Source organism: Mya arenaria, chromosome 3, assembly GCF_026914265.1.
Source record: "Mya arenaria isolate MELC-2E11 chromosome 3, ASM2691426v1".
In the NCBI taxonomy this organism is placed as follows: Eukaryota; Metazoa; Mollusca; class Bivalvia; order Myida; family Myidae; genus Mya; species Mya arenaria.
The window spans coordinates 28353923-28372513 of NC_069124.1; the positions used below are offsets into that span (position 1 = coordinate 28353923).

Here is an 18591-nt window from a genome sequence, read left to right on the forward strand (position 1 = left end):
ATTACATACAAATAGTGATTTTTGCGTGCTGTCACTGGGCTCGAATTTTTCTTTTTGACACTTGCAAATTTTTGCTAGCGCATAAATTCACAGTTACTTGGTATTTGGACTGCATTCTTGGCCAGTCGAGCTACCATATTTGGGGGATTGGTCCAAAGGGTGGTCTCTTGGACTGAGAATCATAAAAAAGGTGTTTTAGTACTCTTATGATGCACATAATAAACTAATAATCCACTTTTGTCGTTCTTTTTTACATATTAAATATTTTAAAATTCCATAGAATCTTTATCATTCACAAGCTATGAAGAAGGTTAGTGGATTTTGGATTGAGGCGTGTATGGAAACGAGCTCAGATCTACAAGATATTTTCTATAAAACAATTGTATACTGTAAGTCGCATGCATGCATACAGTAGGCATTTCTTAAATTAGTTTTACATCTATTGTGCAGGAATCGATCACCGATTATGTTTATATCACTTTCAGGGATTGCATATTTTTGCATGTTTGGAATTCGCAAATTTTTGTTAGTGTCTTTAAATTCAACTCACGTTTTCCAATTTTGACCAGTACTTAGCATTTTGCTAGTGTGTGAGTGCTAAATTCGAGCCCTGTGTCATCTTTGATAACAGTGCATTATTGTAATGAATTGTATTAGAATATTTTTAAATTATGAAGTGACCTGAACTGCCTGGTCTTGTCAAATAATTAAACGTTGTTATACATCTTTGGCAAGGTCTTGTAATGAACAGTGTTTTCTATTTATAAAAATCGCTCTAACAGAAGTTATTTGATGGCGTGCATGTATTTGCTTTAAGGCGATGAGATTCCAGACTCATTATAGGAGGCATGAGCAGTTTGCGTTTGGACATGTTAAAATTCTTAGACGGAATGATTTGGATTTTTCCTGTATAAAGCGTTCTTGATTTCTGTTACTCAATTGCAATGTCAGGGTAAGGAATCGTGTGGCTTCAAAGGGGTTAGAACTGCTTCCACACGTATGAAATATTTTAGATATGCTGGTATTTTTAAGATCCAATCCTTGGTCAAAATTTCAACGTGGCGGAATTTCATAGAACGATGAAATTTACGCATTAAATTACAAATGGAGTACACCCATCGACTAATACATCATTGATTAATTTGAAATGGAAGGCCAATAATGTTATTGATTAGAAAGATGAAGTTCCAATGTATTTCACAACTAATGCCAATTTATTATGGGAGGAGTTGGAGGGAGCAACGAACATGATTGGATGATGTGTCAAGCAGAACATCCCTGGTGAGATCAACCTGTAACAGACACAAATTGCTATGTGCGTCTGTCGAGGTTCGGACCCATGACCTCTTGCTCTGCAGGCTGACACTCTACCGCGTCGCTATAAAAGCTAGCTCTATAGCGAGACAGTATAAGTGCCGCTATATACACATCGGTCATATATACCCAGTTACAAACCATAATTATAGTAGATCAGCACATGATTATATGGCCGACATGCCTTCTTGCTATCGATCAACTATAACGAAAGCATAAGCTGTGTATTGTCAATATTGATTAGTGTTTTGATAAGGCTTGTCGCTACTGGAATTTAGGCATGGTGGTGCGATTTACATGCATCTGTAATAAGCCTTGCTGCATGAAGGCACGTCTTTCGCGACAATCCATAAAGGCCTATCAAAAAACCTGATAATTTGCTTTTTCTGTTTTTTTATCACTGAAGTCAAATGAGTTAAACATGAATGTATTGAAATTAAAAAAAAAAATCATAAAAACAATAAATCTATATTTTGCGCCTTTAACACCTGCCAATGAAAGGGAAGATTAAATCAATTTTCATTGAGTTTATTTTGTAGATATTTTCTTTTTTTGCAGTTCCAAAAATTCCTCCCAGTCCCCTCCTTTACTTCCTTCCCTTGTCTGGAGCTATTGGTTACGGAATAGGCAGTGTTTTGGACAAGTTGTCAGAAACTCGTGCAATGAAGACGCAGTTGGCCCTTGAAGATTACAAAGACCAACATCCGGACGACTTTAACTTAGCACGTATGTTAAGTCTACAGAAGCATCTCAAGTTAAAATTGTACATTTTCCTAAAATTAAACAATTTACTTAACTGTACATTTCACTGGTAGAAAGTGTTATGCTCAGACTCTGAAAAAAAAACACACTCATTATTTAAAATGGATTTTTCATTTTTAAAAGTTTTCATATTTTGATTGCAAAATACACTCTTTTGCAATCAAAATTCTAAAATTTTAAGTTTTTTTTTCAAGAAATATAATGCACCAGTCAATTGTAACCACGGCCCCCCCCCCCCCCCCCCCCCCAGGTCTGGGGTATACCGGAGATAGCCAGGGAAATGGGCTGTGTTTTTATCTTTCAGGTGGCCCCGCAGTGCCGGCTGAATGCGGGAATTTTGTCTTCGCTTTATATATAGTTTGAATGGGCGTTACCTAGGGTCCCTGGGGTACAGGGGCATTTGGCAGGGATTTTACCATCTGTTTGTCCCAGCAGGGCGGGGATTTTAGCCGAGATTGGCTGGACCTAGTCAAAGTCCCCGTTAATCCCCGGACCTGGGCACTCCTACGCACAGGGTACAGAGGGTAGAAAATTCAGCTCTCTATAAGCTTATCAAATAATGCTCACCATGAGCCAATTTCTGACCACTATGCGCAAGAGTGTGGGGGGTCCGTGGTTACAATTGACTGGTGCATAACAATTCTAGTATTTAACACTGAAGTCAAAAAATGTTTTTCTAGGATGCTTCAGTAATATGGACCCAGTGGTCATATTCAATATAAATCTTATCCTAAGACATGCCTCACCGAATCCATTCACTGCATTGGCCAGTTATTTGTACAGTCCACTCAAAAGACTTAGATTCTTATCTTGAAAATTAACTTAAATCTTAGGTGGTTATTGAATAAAGGGTCCCAAAAGCTGAAGTTTAGTTGATGGTATAGGTAGTCTAGAATGTGTCCTAAAATTTGGTAATAGTGTCACTATCAAATACGTTCTTGCTAGTAACTGTCGTTTTAATTTTAAAAAAAAACTGCGTACGACAAGTATCCATACATTTCTTCGCATATTCCATAATATCGGTAATTGTGGAAAAACATTCAAATATTTTCTTAAAATACTTAAAAAGTGTTTAAATATGATATATAAATGTAAACATACAATGTATACTGTCTAGAACATTTTGTGTTGATTTTAAATCGGTCAGTAGTTAATTCAATTTTAGTATTTAAGTATGTCCTCTCTGAAAATGATGCCATGTTAACTTTATCTTAAATTCTTTATTTCAATATTGTCATCATCTCATTTTCATGTAATGTTCAACTCTCAAATTCGACTTGGCCATGTTAACGTAATGTTTAATTCTCAGTTTTTAACATTCAATTGCCATGTTAATGTAAATGTTCAATTTTTCATTCTTCAAATTTCAGCTAAACCCCAGTACAAAGATCTTCTAATGCCATGGAGTCCAGTTCGATAAAAGACAACAGTCGAACATCATGAACTGGTGACTTTTGAGTGATTTAAAAAGTAGGGTTGTTTGTTAGAAGTGTTTTTAACAATAAGCTACCTTCCTCTCTGTGTAACTGTTCAATTATCCAACAATGTGCAGGTGTGTTTTTTTAATAAATATATGTTTGAAAATTAAATGCTTAAACAGCTTTGAATTTTTTGTTTGAACATTTTGAGAATGAACAATGTTTAGCGATGAGATCTTGATCAACTGTATTACTTCAGTTGCCGTAGTTGCTTCATAACATCAGAATATGTTAACAATGTATTTGTAAGCATGATTGCTTTATTGCAAAAATATGTTACAGGAGTTGTTTCTATTAACTTATGAATAAATATTTATAAAAAAAATAGATTTAATGAATAAAACCCTTTGGACCCACAGAAATTAAACGCAAGCAGTCATATATAGTCAGATTTGAATTTGCCTAGTATTTTGTATTTATACTGTTGAAGCTTACCGGTAAGGCTAGTACATGCATATTATATGCTTCTGAGGCAAAGCAATTCAAACCCTTAGAACCTGGTTATATTATAATAGAATTTTCATAAGTAAAATGCCTCTAATTTTGGTAGCACAATTTAATAAGTAGAGTATTTTTGCCATGACATGGTTGGAATAAAAAAGGATGTTTAAAAAATACAAATATATCACATACTTTTAGAGTAACTACTTCTTGAAAATAGTCATAGTACTTTGGAAGATATAAGATGATGTCACAGATATGCTATCAAAATGAAGAGTTTAACTAAGCAAACATACCTGGTAGTGTGATTTTAAACAGTGAGACATTTAACATAAAAACATTCATACTTTATAAAAAGCACACACTGATTTACTAGACACAATCCAGGGAATATGTTAATGGTAATGGTATCAAAATGAAGAGTTTAACTAAGTCAACATAGTGTGATTTTAAACAGTGAGACATTTAACATAAAAACATTCATACTTTATAAAAAGCACACACAGATTTACTAGACACAATCCAGGGGATATGTTAATGGTAATGGTATCAAAATGAAGAGTTTAACTAAGTCAACATAGTGTGATTTTAAACAGTGAGACATTTAACAATAAACATTTAAAAAATTAAAAACAATAATCATCTTTTAAATGCTGACATTGATTTCACAAGTCACAATCCAGGGGATACGATGATTGTTTTTATCAATGTAATTATGAATATCGGGGGGGGGGGGGGGGGTGCTCCCCTAGGGAAAAAATGGAAAATGTAACTACCATGTTCAGCTCTGTGGTGTATTTGGAGGGATTTATAGGTTCGAGGCCGCCGACTTTGTAGTTACCAAGTGTGATTGATTTAGGCTAAGAAAGCTATCTAGCACAGAGAAGCAATTTTTTCTTTTGCTGATCTTCCTTTTATTCTGATATCATTTTTTAGCTTAACCCTAGACATTGATGCCATTTTTGGCCATATTTATTTTTTTCATTTTTCAAATTGATGTTTCGCACATGCGTAAATGTGTAACGCTGGCTACACCCCTGAATATTGTGATATGGCACCCAGTAAGCACCAAGGGCAGTGATTATGAACAGTCTCACGTGCAAGTCTAGACGCAGACTCAGAAAAGCACTTATTAAATTCCAAAGAATCATCTTCATTCTATAAGTTTTACAAAAATGTTTGTGCATAATTGTACAATTTTGAATAGTAATAAATTTATGCAAATTTCCCTCATGAAAACTCAACTAGAAAGAGTTACAATGTAATGAAGATTTGTTCGGAACTACTAGTATGACCCCAAAGTTTTGTTATGCCTGGAAATAAACAATATAAAGTAAACAGGCCATCCTTAAAAAAAACTGTTTGTAAAAGCCCCACTGGTCACTAATTGCAGAATTCGGGATATCTGTAGTTAAATTGTTTTCTTGATAATTTTAAAGCTGTTCCATAGTCGCAAAAACTCGCAACAACCAACCTTGGATCTGGCCCAGGGGGCGGTTCCAGGTTTGATGTTAGAGGGGGCGTAACTTTTTGACATGAGCCCTCCCTCAGATTCGAAATTTGTTTGGTTTAATGTAATGACATGTGTTTGGATTATTCCCCGAAGAAATTTTTATTGATTTCTAGTCCGAAATGATGCATTTTTGACGTATTTTATTTCTCCTTTTTTCTTCTTTATTAAAATAAAAAATATACTTGGATGTTTTTTAGGAGAGGTGTGCCGATTGCGCCCCAGCCCTGGATCTGCTAGCGCATCCACTGTGAACACAATATTATTTGGTCTTATACTGCGCTCTTTTAATGGCAAGAGTTGATCTTACTTGGTGCAATTTAATTCTTAAAGGCTGTTTCCACTCAGTCTTCACTTACAAAGATATATATCTGATAACTGATTTGTCACATTTATTATATGAATAAATATCCCATTTTGGGGGCACCGAGTGGCAACGAAATTCGCAAATCACCACTGGCATCGTAGATTTATCAAACGCGGTCATATGAAATTAGATACTCTGGGTACACAAGGTTGCTGTCGTAAACGACAAACTCCCGGAATATGAACTGTGCTTCCTCAACGACGCTGTGGAATCTCTTTTCGTGGTCGCACGTGTCAGAAAGGCACGCGGTTTCCGTGCACGGTGGTCGCTTCAGTTTCCTGCATTTGTTCATTAGGTGGATGTTCCCCAAGCAGGCTCGAACCAGAAACATCTTGAGGCCCGTCTTCGTGCGATTATCTTTAAGATCTATAGGAACAATGTCAAATGATTATTTAAAATTCAGAATGAGAACATAATCGTATAAAGGGACTGGAAAACAGATGATACAAGTGCAAAAAAAGTAAACACTAACATAAAATTGATACCATTGTGTACAACGCATTGAATCTTACTTCCGGATGTATACATCACATAGATAACGACACATGTATCTTTCACACTTTTTCCGTGTTTTTCCAACTGAAAAATTACTGGGTTTGTCTACCACGTAAATCCCAGTTAATTTAAAAAAAAAGCTTCGACATAAGCATCTGTACTAATCATGGGATTTTTACATGCTAAGTATACTCACGATAAACTGGGAAACCATTACATGCTATTTTTAAACGGCTTAACTCAGCTGAGATAGCGACAAAATAGTCATTGAACCATGTAAATTGATGTATTATCGGCCTAATACTAGCTCGAAGTGACAAATCTGGGCTTGCTTTGTGGAAACAATGTTGATGTCGATTTTGGTACCATCTGGTGTCTAGTTCCTTTAATACAATCATAAATTCTACAGCAGTGGAGTGAAAATAGAAGTTTGGTTCTTATAATCACCTTTCACATACATTGTTTGAAAATGTAAATTAGTAACGTCATAATTAAATTAAGAACACAGAAATTCTTAAAATAAGTTTAAAACACAAGTTTAAATGTACCTGTATACTGATCGGCCTTGGTCGAACTCTCCGCCAAGTAGATCGCCTGTCCGAGTACCGCGTGCCCCTGGGCCAGTCGGGGATCCAGCCCCTGCGTGACGACGCCATTTATCCGATCCTCCTTCGTCCCGTGGAACAGGTACCCCTCATTCACTTCCGGTAGAAGCCGCCCGAGCCGCCACTCTTCACCCATGAATTTCTCAATCTCGGAGAGGCCATTCTTTGATTTCAGGTCGGTGAGGTTTTGAAAGAGGTTAGCTGTTGGACAATGTGAAAAATGAGTACAATGAAGTCGTCGCTATTATGAGAAAAAAATATGCAGATATATAAACGTTGATAAATGTAAAAGACCCGATAACACTCGACACTCGTTATCTCGAAATCATACGGACATCAAGCAAAAGAGTAAAGAAAGTTAGAAACACGTATATCTAATGTTCTAGAAGATTTGATGTCTCTCATCAAGGAAGCTAGCGGGTTTAACATCATATTTAACTATCACTAGCGCTTTCAAGGGTCTCGCTGCAGCAATAATGATTTTACGCTTAAATCAGACTCGAAACTGTTATTTAGTTTATGCATGAAGCTAATAGAGCGACAGTACCTTCGGTGGCTCCATGCAGGAGGATTTGGCGTCTGTGTGTATATTGCTCAAACAAAGTTAGGTTTTCTATTCGTTCAATTTTGTTCACTTTGAGACCAGTGTAGCCAAGCTCCGTCAAGCCCTGTGCGTCATGTCCCTGACCAACTTTTCCCTGCATCCATGTCTTCCGAATAAATCTTTCTATGATACTGAACGTCGGTCTGTCGACTCCTTTTAGAGTATACATGTCCTTACCTGAAACCATGGAGCATGGTGCGAGTTAGATTTTAACCTACTTTTCCATCCAATGAAAGTCAACTCTTCAAGAATTGCATATTTACAACTTAACAGACAGGACGTCATAATTTGGTTTCATGCCAGCTGAAAACTTGTTATAATATAAGTCAGTTTAAAAACACAATTGGTCAAATATTAATGACTAAGAAGAGCTCTCTGTTTCGGTCGTTCTGCCAATCTTAATCATTAAGATTTTACAAAATATGTTCTAACTATAACATAGGGGTATCACACATATCACACGAGTCGCTCCAAGACTTGACAAGAGAGTGGGCGAAATTGGGTGCGCAACTTATGATGTTCGCTCCACCCCCAGGAACCATAACATACATGGCTATAAACGGGTAGGTGACCTATCCTTAGAGCATTTAGGCTTATTTTAGTCAGAAACGGTGCATTCTGGTGGGGGGTTTTACGCACATTTTCCTTTCCCCCCCATCCCTTTGCTACCTAAGCTATTGTGTATCATAATTGTTTTACGCGTTTGGTGTTTGTGTAAAGATTCTATGCGACAGACCTCTTGGCATTTTTTTCTAACCTTAAAAGTTCAGCAGTGTGTCTGCCCAGTTAATCTCGGTGATCTGTGTCGTTGCGTTTCTTATTCTAGTTTTCAATGATGTGCACAGAATATTTGTTTTCGTGTTCGGCGTTCAAAGAGTCGGTTTCTATTGGTTTAAATACATTAACAATATTTAATGAAATACCCCCGTTGGGTAATTGCTGTAGGCGTCCGGCTCTCCAAATCAATTTATGACTTCTCTCATTCAATTAGAGGTATCTCCAAATAATTATTTTAAACATTGAGTTGCGTCAAAATTAACCAAATAATGCTCCCAACAATTGAATGAAAGAGGTCATTACTAGAATTAGAATTTTCAAATCAATTTTTGATACCTGCAGCTATGTGAGTTTGGGGACTTTTATATGCATATTACACACACTTAATTATACTTGCAATGATTACAATAAAACCAAGCAAAACTCCATGTACGTAGTTTAAATAAACACCAAACTTGCTTTTGGTTAAAATAAAACAAACTTTTGAGTTGTTCAAAGTGTTTGAGTAGCTATAGGTTTTTATCGCATTTTTGGGTTATCTAAATTTTGTCATTTTTCAAAAAAAAGAGAGTTGTAGACCCAGGTCTACAAGGGTTATATGTAGCTACGTTTTCAAATAAATTAAAGAGGTCTTCAATTGATGCGACGCTATTTTGTAGCTTGCCTTTATTTCGGATCTTCCAATCTTTCACAGAGAGGTTTGATGGAAAGTTTGTCCAGTAAGATGGAGGATGTTCCTCCTCTTGGTAGCGGTAGCTGCAGTATTCAGGGGTCATGCGCTCCGGAAGTGGCGTCATGCGTGGGGAAAGTGACTCCGCCCCACCACGACTTAACGAGCTTAGTTCCCGTTGATATGGCTGTAGGAATAGTTCATGAACGTATTGTAAAATGTAAACACACAACAACGCATTCAAATAAAAAAATCCACGATGTGAACAAAACCAGAATACTTTTTTTTAAACAGGATTATGAATGAATTCCCTGTCCAAGGGCGGATCCAGGAAATAACGTTAAAGGGGCGTAACGTAGGGGGCGCAACCTTCTGACAAGTGCCACTACCTCAGAACCGATTGTATATGACATTTAAGTATTTGCATGGGGGTTGTGGTTACTCACGAGGTCATGGCAAGACGTCTTTAACAATCTGTAGTTGGAAATAGTGCATTATTAGCGTATTGCATTTCTTTTTTGTCTCCCATATTGAAATAAAAAGTAAACTTTGACGATTTTAGAGGGGGCGCGCGCCGGGTGCGCCCCACCCCCACGAAATCCGCTAGTGTTGTAATAAGTAGGCTATGTAAAAGCCTAAAAATTACGATGATGCTTAAGGCAGAGCAATACCAAACTATAAGTGAAATAAAACTTCAATGACCAAAATATGTTCAAGCAGACGCATGTACAAAACAGGACCTATATAATAATATATAATATAAAATATATTTAAAGTCAAATATCTTAAAGCTATCAAAGAAATCAGAATAAAACAAAGATTCAGTTACAACCCTTTGGCGCAAAGAATGTATTTTGAATTATCTTCAAATGTTTAACAAATACATCTCTTTTGAAATTGGGATAAAGGTTTTTTTGAAATTTATTCATGAACAGTACACACAATTAAAACTATGATAAAATCTGAGCGTAAATGATGGGAACTAAGAAATAAAAACAGTTTTTATCACAGGTGCTCGTCACATTGCCTGGGTACAGAAACTTTTTTCATGAAAATTTGTGGATTGTTTTTTAAAATGACATAATTTTATATTCACTATCTTGACCAAAAAAAAAAAAAATAAATAAATATATATTAAAAATATTTTTTTATAAAACAGGCAATGTGACGAGCACCTGTGGTTTTATGCTCTCTACCGTACAACTTTCAAAATGTTAGTTACAACTGTTTTGCGCTAAACCTACGATATTCGTACCATATATAATAAACAGCCATGCTGTAAATACCTTAAGATTTCTCATCAAACTCGACGAGACGCCTTGAACAACAATGACGACTTTCTTGACTGATGTTCTGCGTGTACTACGGACGAAATCCTGTATCGCGGAGATGGTGTAGTGTGCCGCTAGATCCGGTGGAAAGGCCAGGTATCCCGTCCCCAGCGGCGGCAGGCTGAGCGACTTGTGTCCGTCCTTAGAGGCTTGGTCAAGACATGCGCGTATCAATGTTGTGTACAACTGTAGGAATGAATAAAGTTACTGTATTACTTGTGAATATCACTTAAAGATGCACTCTTAATCCCAAAAAAGAGTTACCTCAATGTATACAATTGTTTTGATATACAGTCGAACCTCGTTGGCTCGAAATCGTTTGGCTCGAATTCCTCGTTGGCTCAAACTATATGTAAATGACCGATTTCTTCAAACTGAAGGTAGACATTCCCGCTTAGCTCGAATATTCCGAGGCTCGAGGTATTGACTCCGGTCCTTAGGAGTTCGAGCCAAGGGGGTTCGACTGTACAAGAAAGGATGATTTAATGTCGAAAATAATGGCTTTTATGAAGGAAACTGAGTTTAATCTGAATGAAAACACGGTATTTCTACCTTATGAGACTGTAGTAAATAACTGTAAATCATTTAGCATTCACCAATTATTTAGTTTTTTTTGTTTTTTTTTTGTTTTCAGCTATCAAAAACACGGTTAAAATCACGTTCTCTGTAAATAATATTTTCCATAAATGCATTATTTAGTAGGTACATTGAATTTAAAGGTGTAACACTCAAAATTTATGTTTGTTATATATGTGTATGTATTGATCGTCACTTTAAGTGCATCGAGCGACCAAGTTTGCGAGGAGAAGGGTTGCGACAGGCTGAGCGATGATATTCATGTTTATATTAATCTTGTAACCCAATTTCTTGATGGCTAGTACATCAAGCTTCATTGAATGAGATGGTGGTGGTTGAGGGGGGGGGGGGGGAGGGGGACCAACAGAAGTCTGCAACAAACCTCTTGTGGGGATTTCTCCCCTTCCGACCGCCTATCATATCTCGGTATGGCACCACAATATATTGCTCTGCATTCTATGTTCCCTGGCCCTAGGACCGCCACCTGCCCGTGCTGAAAGCCGCGGGGATAACGCGTCTGTGCGTCCGTCTGCAGCCCGGGACCCGCTGCTTCCAAGATGGTCTTGCTGAGTGTGCCGGCGCTGAAGTCCAACCGTCGCGTGCATGACGTCATAATCACGTCGGTCTACAATCAAGGACAACAACGGATTACAATATCGGAAGTCTTTGTGAAGGATGACACGAGCAGTCTCTTCCATCGTTTTGCTAAGAGTGCCCGGCTGAAGTCCAGTCCTTGACGTTAATTTAAAATCAATATACAATAAAACAGGTTTGTATGGTCGGAAGTCGCTGTACTACTGAATATCACGTGAATAGCGAGTCCGTCCATCCGTGCGCATCCCGTGGCTTATAGTCTAATTTTAACTGTGAGGAACCCTGCGCTGAAATCCAACAGTCGAGTACATGGCGTCATGTTCACGTCGGTTTAAAATATAAAACAAAATAAAAACAAATCCGTCCGTATATGATGTCAACGAGGTAGGACTAAGTTAGCTGCAGGCCGGGACTCGCAGCAAACACTACCATACCACTTAAATTTCGGGTGCTAAAAACTAAGCCTCGACGGTGTAAGCTGTCAGATTCTGATGTCATTTTCATGTCCGGGGACGTAGCTAGCACTCTATTCATGTGGATTCGTAATTGTGCTAAGAGGGGGGGGGGGGCGATTTTGAAAACCATGGTGCAACCTAGTGCATTCTGGGCGTTCTTAGGTGCTTTATCTAGTACTGGGAAATAGACAGTTATAGGATCATGAAGTCAAGTACGCATACTGAAATTTTGGCTGGTTGTTTTGGTCAGAATCATGTGGATTTAGCCGCGTACTCGCGTAAAGGCAGCTACGCGCCTGATGTCTACCTGAAACCAGTAAGAAAAAAATGAACATTTGCAGTTTTGCCAACTCAGCCTTGAGCTTTTTCGTAAACATTGCCTCTGACCTATTCGGTCGAAGACAAATTGTGCCTCTCTATTGTTGGTTTTCTGTAACACAGTTAGTTCTAGGAAGGGAGCTTACTTTTTGTTCTGCTAAGTGGCCAACCTCCAACTCAACGATCACGCCGCCAATCTGTTGTGAACATAAAGTCCTCTCAGACGTTTCTGAAAACGTGAGGATATTTTGTTCAAAATTAGGGACTAACTTTGTACACGGTACGCATCAATTGTCTTTATTCAGTACGCAGCCTCGCCAAACCGTTTAATAAAGTTTGCTAAGAAGGGCTCGGGTATAAAATGAAGGATTATGAGGGAGTTTGATCCAACCTCAGTTTTTGCAGTTATGAAAAAATGAAGAGGATTTCAAAAACTTGAACAATAATCTAATTATGATAATAACAGTCGGTACCAGTTATGCACCAGTCAATTGTAACCACGCCCCCCCCCCCCCCAGATCCAGGGAATAGCGGGGACTTTGACTTTCGGTCCAGTACATCCCGGGTAAAATGCCTGCCCTGCGGGTACAAACTGTTGGTAAAATCCCTGCCAAATGCCCCCGCATCCCGGGATACCTTAGAAAGGCCCATTCCCCGCTATTTTCGGAGCGAAAAATACCCGCATTCACTCGGCACTGCGGAGCCACCTGAATGGTAAAAACACGGCCCATTTTCCCCGCTATCCCCGGTATACTCCCGGACCAGGAGGGGGGTGGGGGGCTGTGGTTACAATTGACTGGTGCATTAAAGTTCAAACTATACACCCCAAATAACTATAGATTACAGAAAGTACTAACAAATAGAGTAAGACTATGCATATATGACCCAGTATATAATTATAGTGACTTATATGAAAAGGCATAATCATGGGAGAACTTTTTGGTTTAAAATTATCAATTTTACTCATTGGCAGCTATTATATATGAAGAACGTATACTGCAAGAGCTTTACCGACGGAGGACCCTTTGCATGCCGCTTCGAACGCTTGCAGAACTTCTGTATCACTGGGGAAGATCACGAACTTAACGGACCGAATGTTGGTGGCTGTGCGCGCCGCCGCGTGCTTCTTCACGCAACCAAACATGGCGCGCGCAACCTCAAGTTTGCAGTAACCCAAGTTACCGGTCCCGAGGGCGGGGAACGTGATGGACGTGTGGGCGGAAGTTTCCGCGTCATTAAGACACTTTGTGACAAGGGTTTTGATGATCTGTGGAAATTGTTACTGTATGTGAAAATAACGCCATTGTAAAATATTCTACAGTCCTTTTTTGTTTTCCTGAGGAAATACATTTAAATTTGACCTTTTAATATTTAACATTTTAACGATTACGTTTCTAGAATGAAGCCATTCATCAGTGTTAACTTGAACTAAGAAAGAAATTGGGTTATCGTAAGACAAAAAAGGCATACGAATATTTTGTATATATATAAAGATATAAAGAAGTAGATTATACATAATAAGCTTAAATATTTTCTTAGGGCTTTCCCATTTAAACATATAACCCGGGAGGGGGGGGGGTACTTTTAAAATATCCCCCCCCCCCCACAGAAGCAAATTTATCCTTTCAGAGTCCAAATTAGCAAACAAAAAGATGGGGAAAAGCCCTTAATATTGTAAACTGCAATAAGTTAAGTGAGTATAAAGGTACACCGCTGTCATTACTTGGCCAAATCCATGTCTTCTTCTTTGCAGTGTAGTGTGATAAATCTCCGTGCAATCCAAGTTTCCACCGGAAGTGACGACAATACTACCCTCCGCCAGTTTTCCCGGGCCCTTCTTCAGGTTAACTTCCGTTTGGATACTTCGGCCGCCCTTTGCAAGGGAGGCGGCCCCTTGTGTGAGGTCAAGGTTTGGGGCCGTTGTGTTTACAATAACGTCAACCTGAAAATATATACCCGGTATTAATGACTGCAAAATTGACTGTCTGAAAATGAATCACACATACACATCGACCTCACCCTGCATTCACATTATTATCAATGGCGGCAGTTACGTTGACAGGACCACCCTGTTGCCACGCCCCAAACAACAACAACAATACACATCCTAAAAAATATAAAAAAAGAAGTAAAGATAAATATTTTCAACACCCAAATGATTGGAACATGATAATAAATCACAAAAACCTAAATTGATGATATTTCGGTTTTGTGATTAATGATCAAGTTCCAATCATATTAGTGTTGAAAACATTTATTTTTACTTCTTTTTTATGGGAGGGGGGCGTTTAAAATAGGGTGGGTCCTGTCAACGTAACTGCCACCTGTGATAATAATGAAATGCTATTTCGTCATTAGCTATTCGAATTTAATAAGCAGTCCACTTTTCTTAAATTCAAACTGAATCCTGCGTACCTTCGTGTTCGACATACATACATACGCCCAACATAATCAGGGCCGCTGGGATTTGACGTTGGGGGGAGGGCGTAGCTTAAGAGTGTCAGTTTTGTACATGCGCAGAACAAAAATATATTTGATTTTCTGTGTTGGCAGGGGGGGGGGGGGGCGGGGTTAACAATTTCTATTACAAAATGATGCATTTTGGGCCAATTATATATCTTTAATCCCCAGTATTGAAATAACAAATAAACTTGGACGATTTTAAGGCGGGGTGCCGGGTGCACCGCCGGATCCGCTAGATATATTGTCACAACCAGTTTACTACAGTTAATAAACCATGTGCGTGAAGTTAGCAGCACAACAGCATAGCAGCAAGCTGCCAGCAGCAAATTGATATGCTGCTGGCAGCTAGCTGCTATGCTGCTGGCAGCTAGCTGCTACATTTTTTAAATATGAATAAAATGATTTATATGAACTATATACTACTTTAGTTAATCATTGTATGCTTTCCAGCTGTTTATAGAAATACAAATAGTGGTAAGAAAAATGAGATTTTACTGTTTTAGCTTAATGTTTGGTAAAATTTTGATTACTTCGGGTCTTTTTTTATAAGCGGTCCACCAACACAGTTATTTTCTTGTGAAAGAACAATTTCTCATCTTACAAACCAGCTAGGGCCAACGGGACCATACCAACTAAACGTTATCTTTATTTATAGTAAGGAAACTACAATGCCTAAAATTTGACTACAATTACGAGTATGTATGATAAATGTTCAAATCCCATGCGGACGAAAAGTGCAGGGATGAACTAGGCCACGAGCCCTACACTGTGTGCTATTTCGATAGTTGGAGCTTTTGTCCTGAGTAGGCGAAAATAGAGCTCGAAAATCGAAATTTGCTGCTGTAAAAGCCATTTTGGGGACGCACTGACCCGAAAATTCGAGTAAGGGGACCATAACGAAAAGTGCAGGGATGAACTAGGCCACGAGCCCTACAATGTGTGCTATTTCGATAGTTGGAGCTTTTGTCCTGAGTAGGCGAAAATAGAGCTCGAAAATCGAAATTTGCTGCTGTAAAAGCCATTTTGGGGACGCACTGACCCGAAAATTCGAGTAAGGGGACCATAACGAAAAGTGCAGGGATGAACTAGGCCACGAGCCCTACAATGTGTGCTATTTCGATAGTTGGAGCTTTTGTCCTGAGTAGGCGAAAATAGAGCTCGAAAATCGAAATTTGCTGCTGTAAAAGCCATTTTGGGGACGCACTGACCCGAAAATTCGAGTAAGGGGACCATAACGAAAAGTGCAGGGATGAACTAGGCCACGAGCCCTACAATGTGTGCTATTTCGATAGTTGGAGCTTTTGTCCTGAGTAGGCGAAAATAGAACCCAAAAATTCGACTGAGGGATCTTAAGCGAAAAGTGTAATGTTGAACATTCTTCGCTTAACGCTCCTTTGGCTCATGTTCAGCTAGGCATTGTCAGGTTCATTCGAAACAATCATGGTTATTTAAAACTCATTAAAAAGTATATGTAACTGAATTCCAGGCAGGGATCTATTCTGCATGTCAATGGAGATTTATTAACGCCGGCTAGTAGACAACAGGTTTGAATCCTAGGCGCTGATTTGCAATTGAAGTGGGTCCGTCTAGCGCAGGTTCGAATTAATATTGCCGAAAATAAAACAAACAATAGGCGAATAACACCTGCTCAACAAAAACAATAGCTTTATATATTTAGAGACAGATATTGCCAAAAATTTACATTTAATGCTTTATATTAAGAAATTTGCAATCCCCAGTTCGCATCTAACGACAAACATTCTAATGGCGAGCAAACAATTGACTAGTACCGTACATACGTATCAACGGAGGGTACACAGAGGTAATATTTTGAATGGTATAAGAGGTACGGAGTGTAAACAGTGTTTAAGTAGAGGGGGACAGAGGGGGTTTCATTAAGCAAATTCTGTGTCACAGATTTGCACCAAAAAGTTTTTTTCTGTAACGAATCTCAGGACATTAATCTAATAGAATTTGTTACGCTTTGATATCATAATTGTAAAAAAGTACCAAAATGAAAAAAAAAGATTGTGTACGGGACTGGGTTCGAACCCGCGTTGCCAAAATTGAAATTCGGCGTCTTCCTTACTGGGGTGAATTTCAGCTCAAAAGGCCACTATTAAAAGGGGTAACCCGGACCCCCCTTTGCTACATTTCATGTTATATACCAAAATGACCGGGAAGGTCTGAAGTTTATCAGACTGCCGGCATAAAATGGCATAAATGGCGGCGAGCCGAGAAAATCCAAGATGGCCGACAAAGATGGCCGCCAAAATCTGAAAATCAGCTATGCTCTTTTTTGCCTTGTTAATCGAACTTTTCATCTCGTTTCAACATTATTTTTCACCTAAACTGTAAGAATGATCATAGTTTATGCTTTTTAGTGATGGCATAGGGGGAAAAAGGGGAAATATAACTTTTATACAAAAAATATATAAAAAAATGCCCAAATTTTGCAAGGGAGTGTGGAATTCTAACATATATCTTTTGAATAATTGCATCCAGTAACTTTTTATTGTATTATAAGATAACTTTAATTACTTATACATAAATAAATATGTTTTTATATGAGTTTTAACCAATTTTTATCCAACCAAAAGCTGTTTCAGGTGGGTAGGGTAAATTGAAGCAGTTCTGAAAACCGGACCAAAAATTGAGAATTTTCTTAAAGTTTCATTGTGAGGAAAAAACTGTTGCATGCAACTGACACCTGCAATTATGTTGTATCAAAGCATGATTATCAGGGTAAAAGCATAAATTTGCATAAACAGTGGCGAGCTAAAATTATCCAAGATGGCTGACCTTTAGGTTGGATTCCCGGCAACATGGACAATTTTTCATGATTATATTTATAATAGTATTAAAAAGTGTATAAGTAGATGAAAGTTTATTAATGAACAAAAAACAAAATAGTGATATTTAAACAATTATATTATTTTTCAAAATGAATTAACTTCATTAAATCAATGATGGATAACATAATGACTTCCAAGATGGTTGCTAATATTTGATATCTTTGACAAAATAACAGTAGGCACATACAAATATTTTTTACCATTTTGCATATGAGTATATACAAGTGCATCTTAATAACACTTCTGGGAACTAATAAAATCATAAAGCTAATTTAGCAATCTTCTAACTCAACATCTGCAAGTTCAGTAAACAAGTTCTGACATGAACTTGTGTTTGTCAAGCACCCCTTACAATCGCATGCTTCGGTACAAGGTTGCTCATTCGAACAACAAACACAATCATCTTTGCATGAATTACAGCAAAGTTCTACAAACCAAATCACTTAGCAATTCAGGGGCAGCTGCAGATTGTGTCATCATCTGAGGAATAAAAAATTCTGAATGTGGATCAACAGTATAACCATAGTCCACTGGATCAGCCAATGGTGTTGGGGATAATGCACCTCTCCAGATCAACAATTGGTACATACATCAAAGCAAGTGGAGCATGAAACTGTCATTGGTTGGAGGAAGTTTCCTTGGTTTACTTTTGTTTTTGCAAGAACAAGATTTGTTCTTAAAACATTCAGTGATTTACAATTGTTTTGACCATACAACAAGCCAACATTTGCCGATTTGGTCATGACTTGGAAAGCTCTCTTTTTACCAATACCAAATAATGAAGAACATGTATCACAGCCCGTGATACAAAATACCGGTAACAATATTTGTGTAACTTCTGGCTGAAGAAATTCAACTGCGGAATGAACTGGAATATTCCTTGTTCGATCAGAATACGCCACTTTACGACCCGTTTTGAAAAATATCTTTTCAACTCTCAACTGATCAAAATGATGTACAAGGAAAACAAACACGT

The 18591-nt window shown here is 38.0% G+C and overlaps 2 protein-coding genes across 2 annotated transcripts in view; one reads left to right on the forward strand and one right to left on the reverse strand.

Annotated features, from left to right (window-relative positions):
- LOC128226945 (uncharacterized) overlaps positions 1-3677 on the forward strand; it is a 3847-nt gene extending 170 nt beyond the window's left edge. The window contains exons 2-3 of the mRNA XM_052937067.1: positions 1873-2040; positions 3447-3677. Of these exons, the coding sequence (XP_052793027.1) occupies positions 1873-2040; positions 3447-3496 (218 nt within the window). The 3' untranslated portion in view covers positions 3497-3677. The remainder of the gene's footprint in view (positions 1-1872; positions 2041-3446) is intronic.
- A 2179-nt stretch (positions 3678-5856) lies between these two features.
- Positions 5857-18591, reverse strand: part of LOC128227676 (protein mono-ADP-ribosyltransferase PARP15-like) — a 46355-nt gene continuing 33620 nt past the window's right edge. Inside the window, exons 11-12 of the mRNA XM_052938422.1 lie at positions 6916-7173; positions 5857-6238 (exon numbers count right to left, since the gene is read on the reverse strand). Of these exons, the coding sequence (XP_052794382.1) occupies positions 5979-6238; positions 6916-7173 (518 nt within the window). The 3' untranslated portion in view covers positions 5857-5978. The remainder of the gene's footprint in view (positions 6239-6915; positions 7174-18591) is intronic.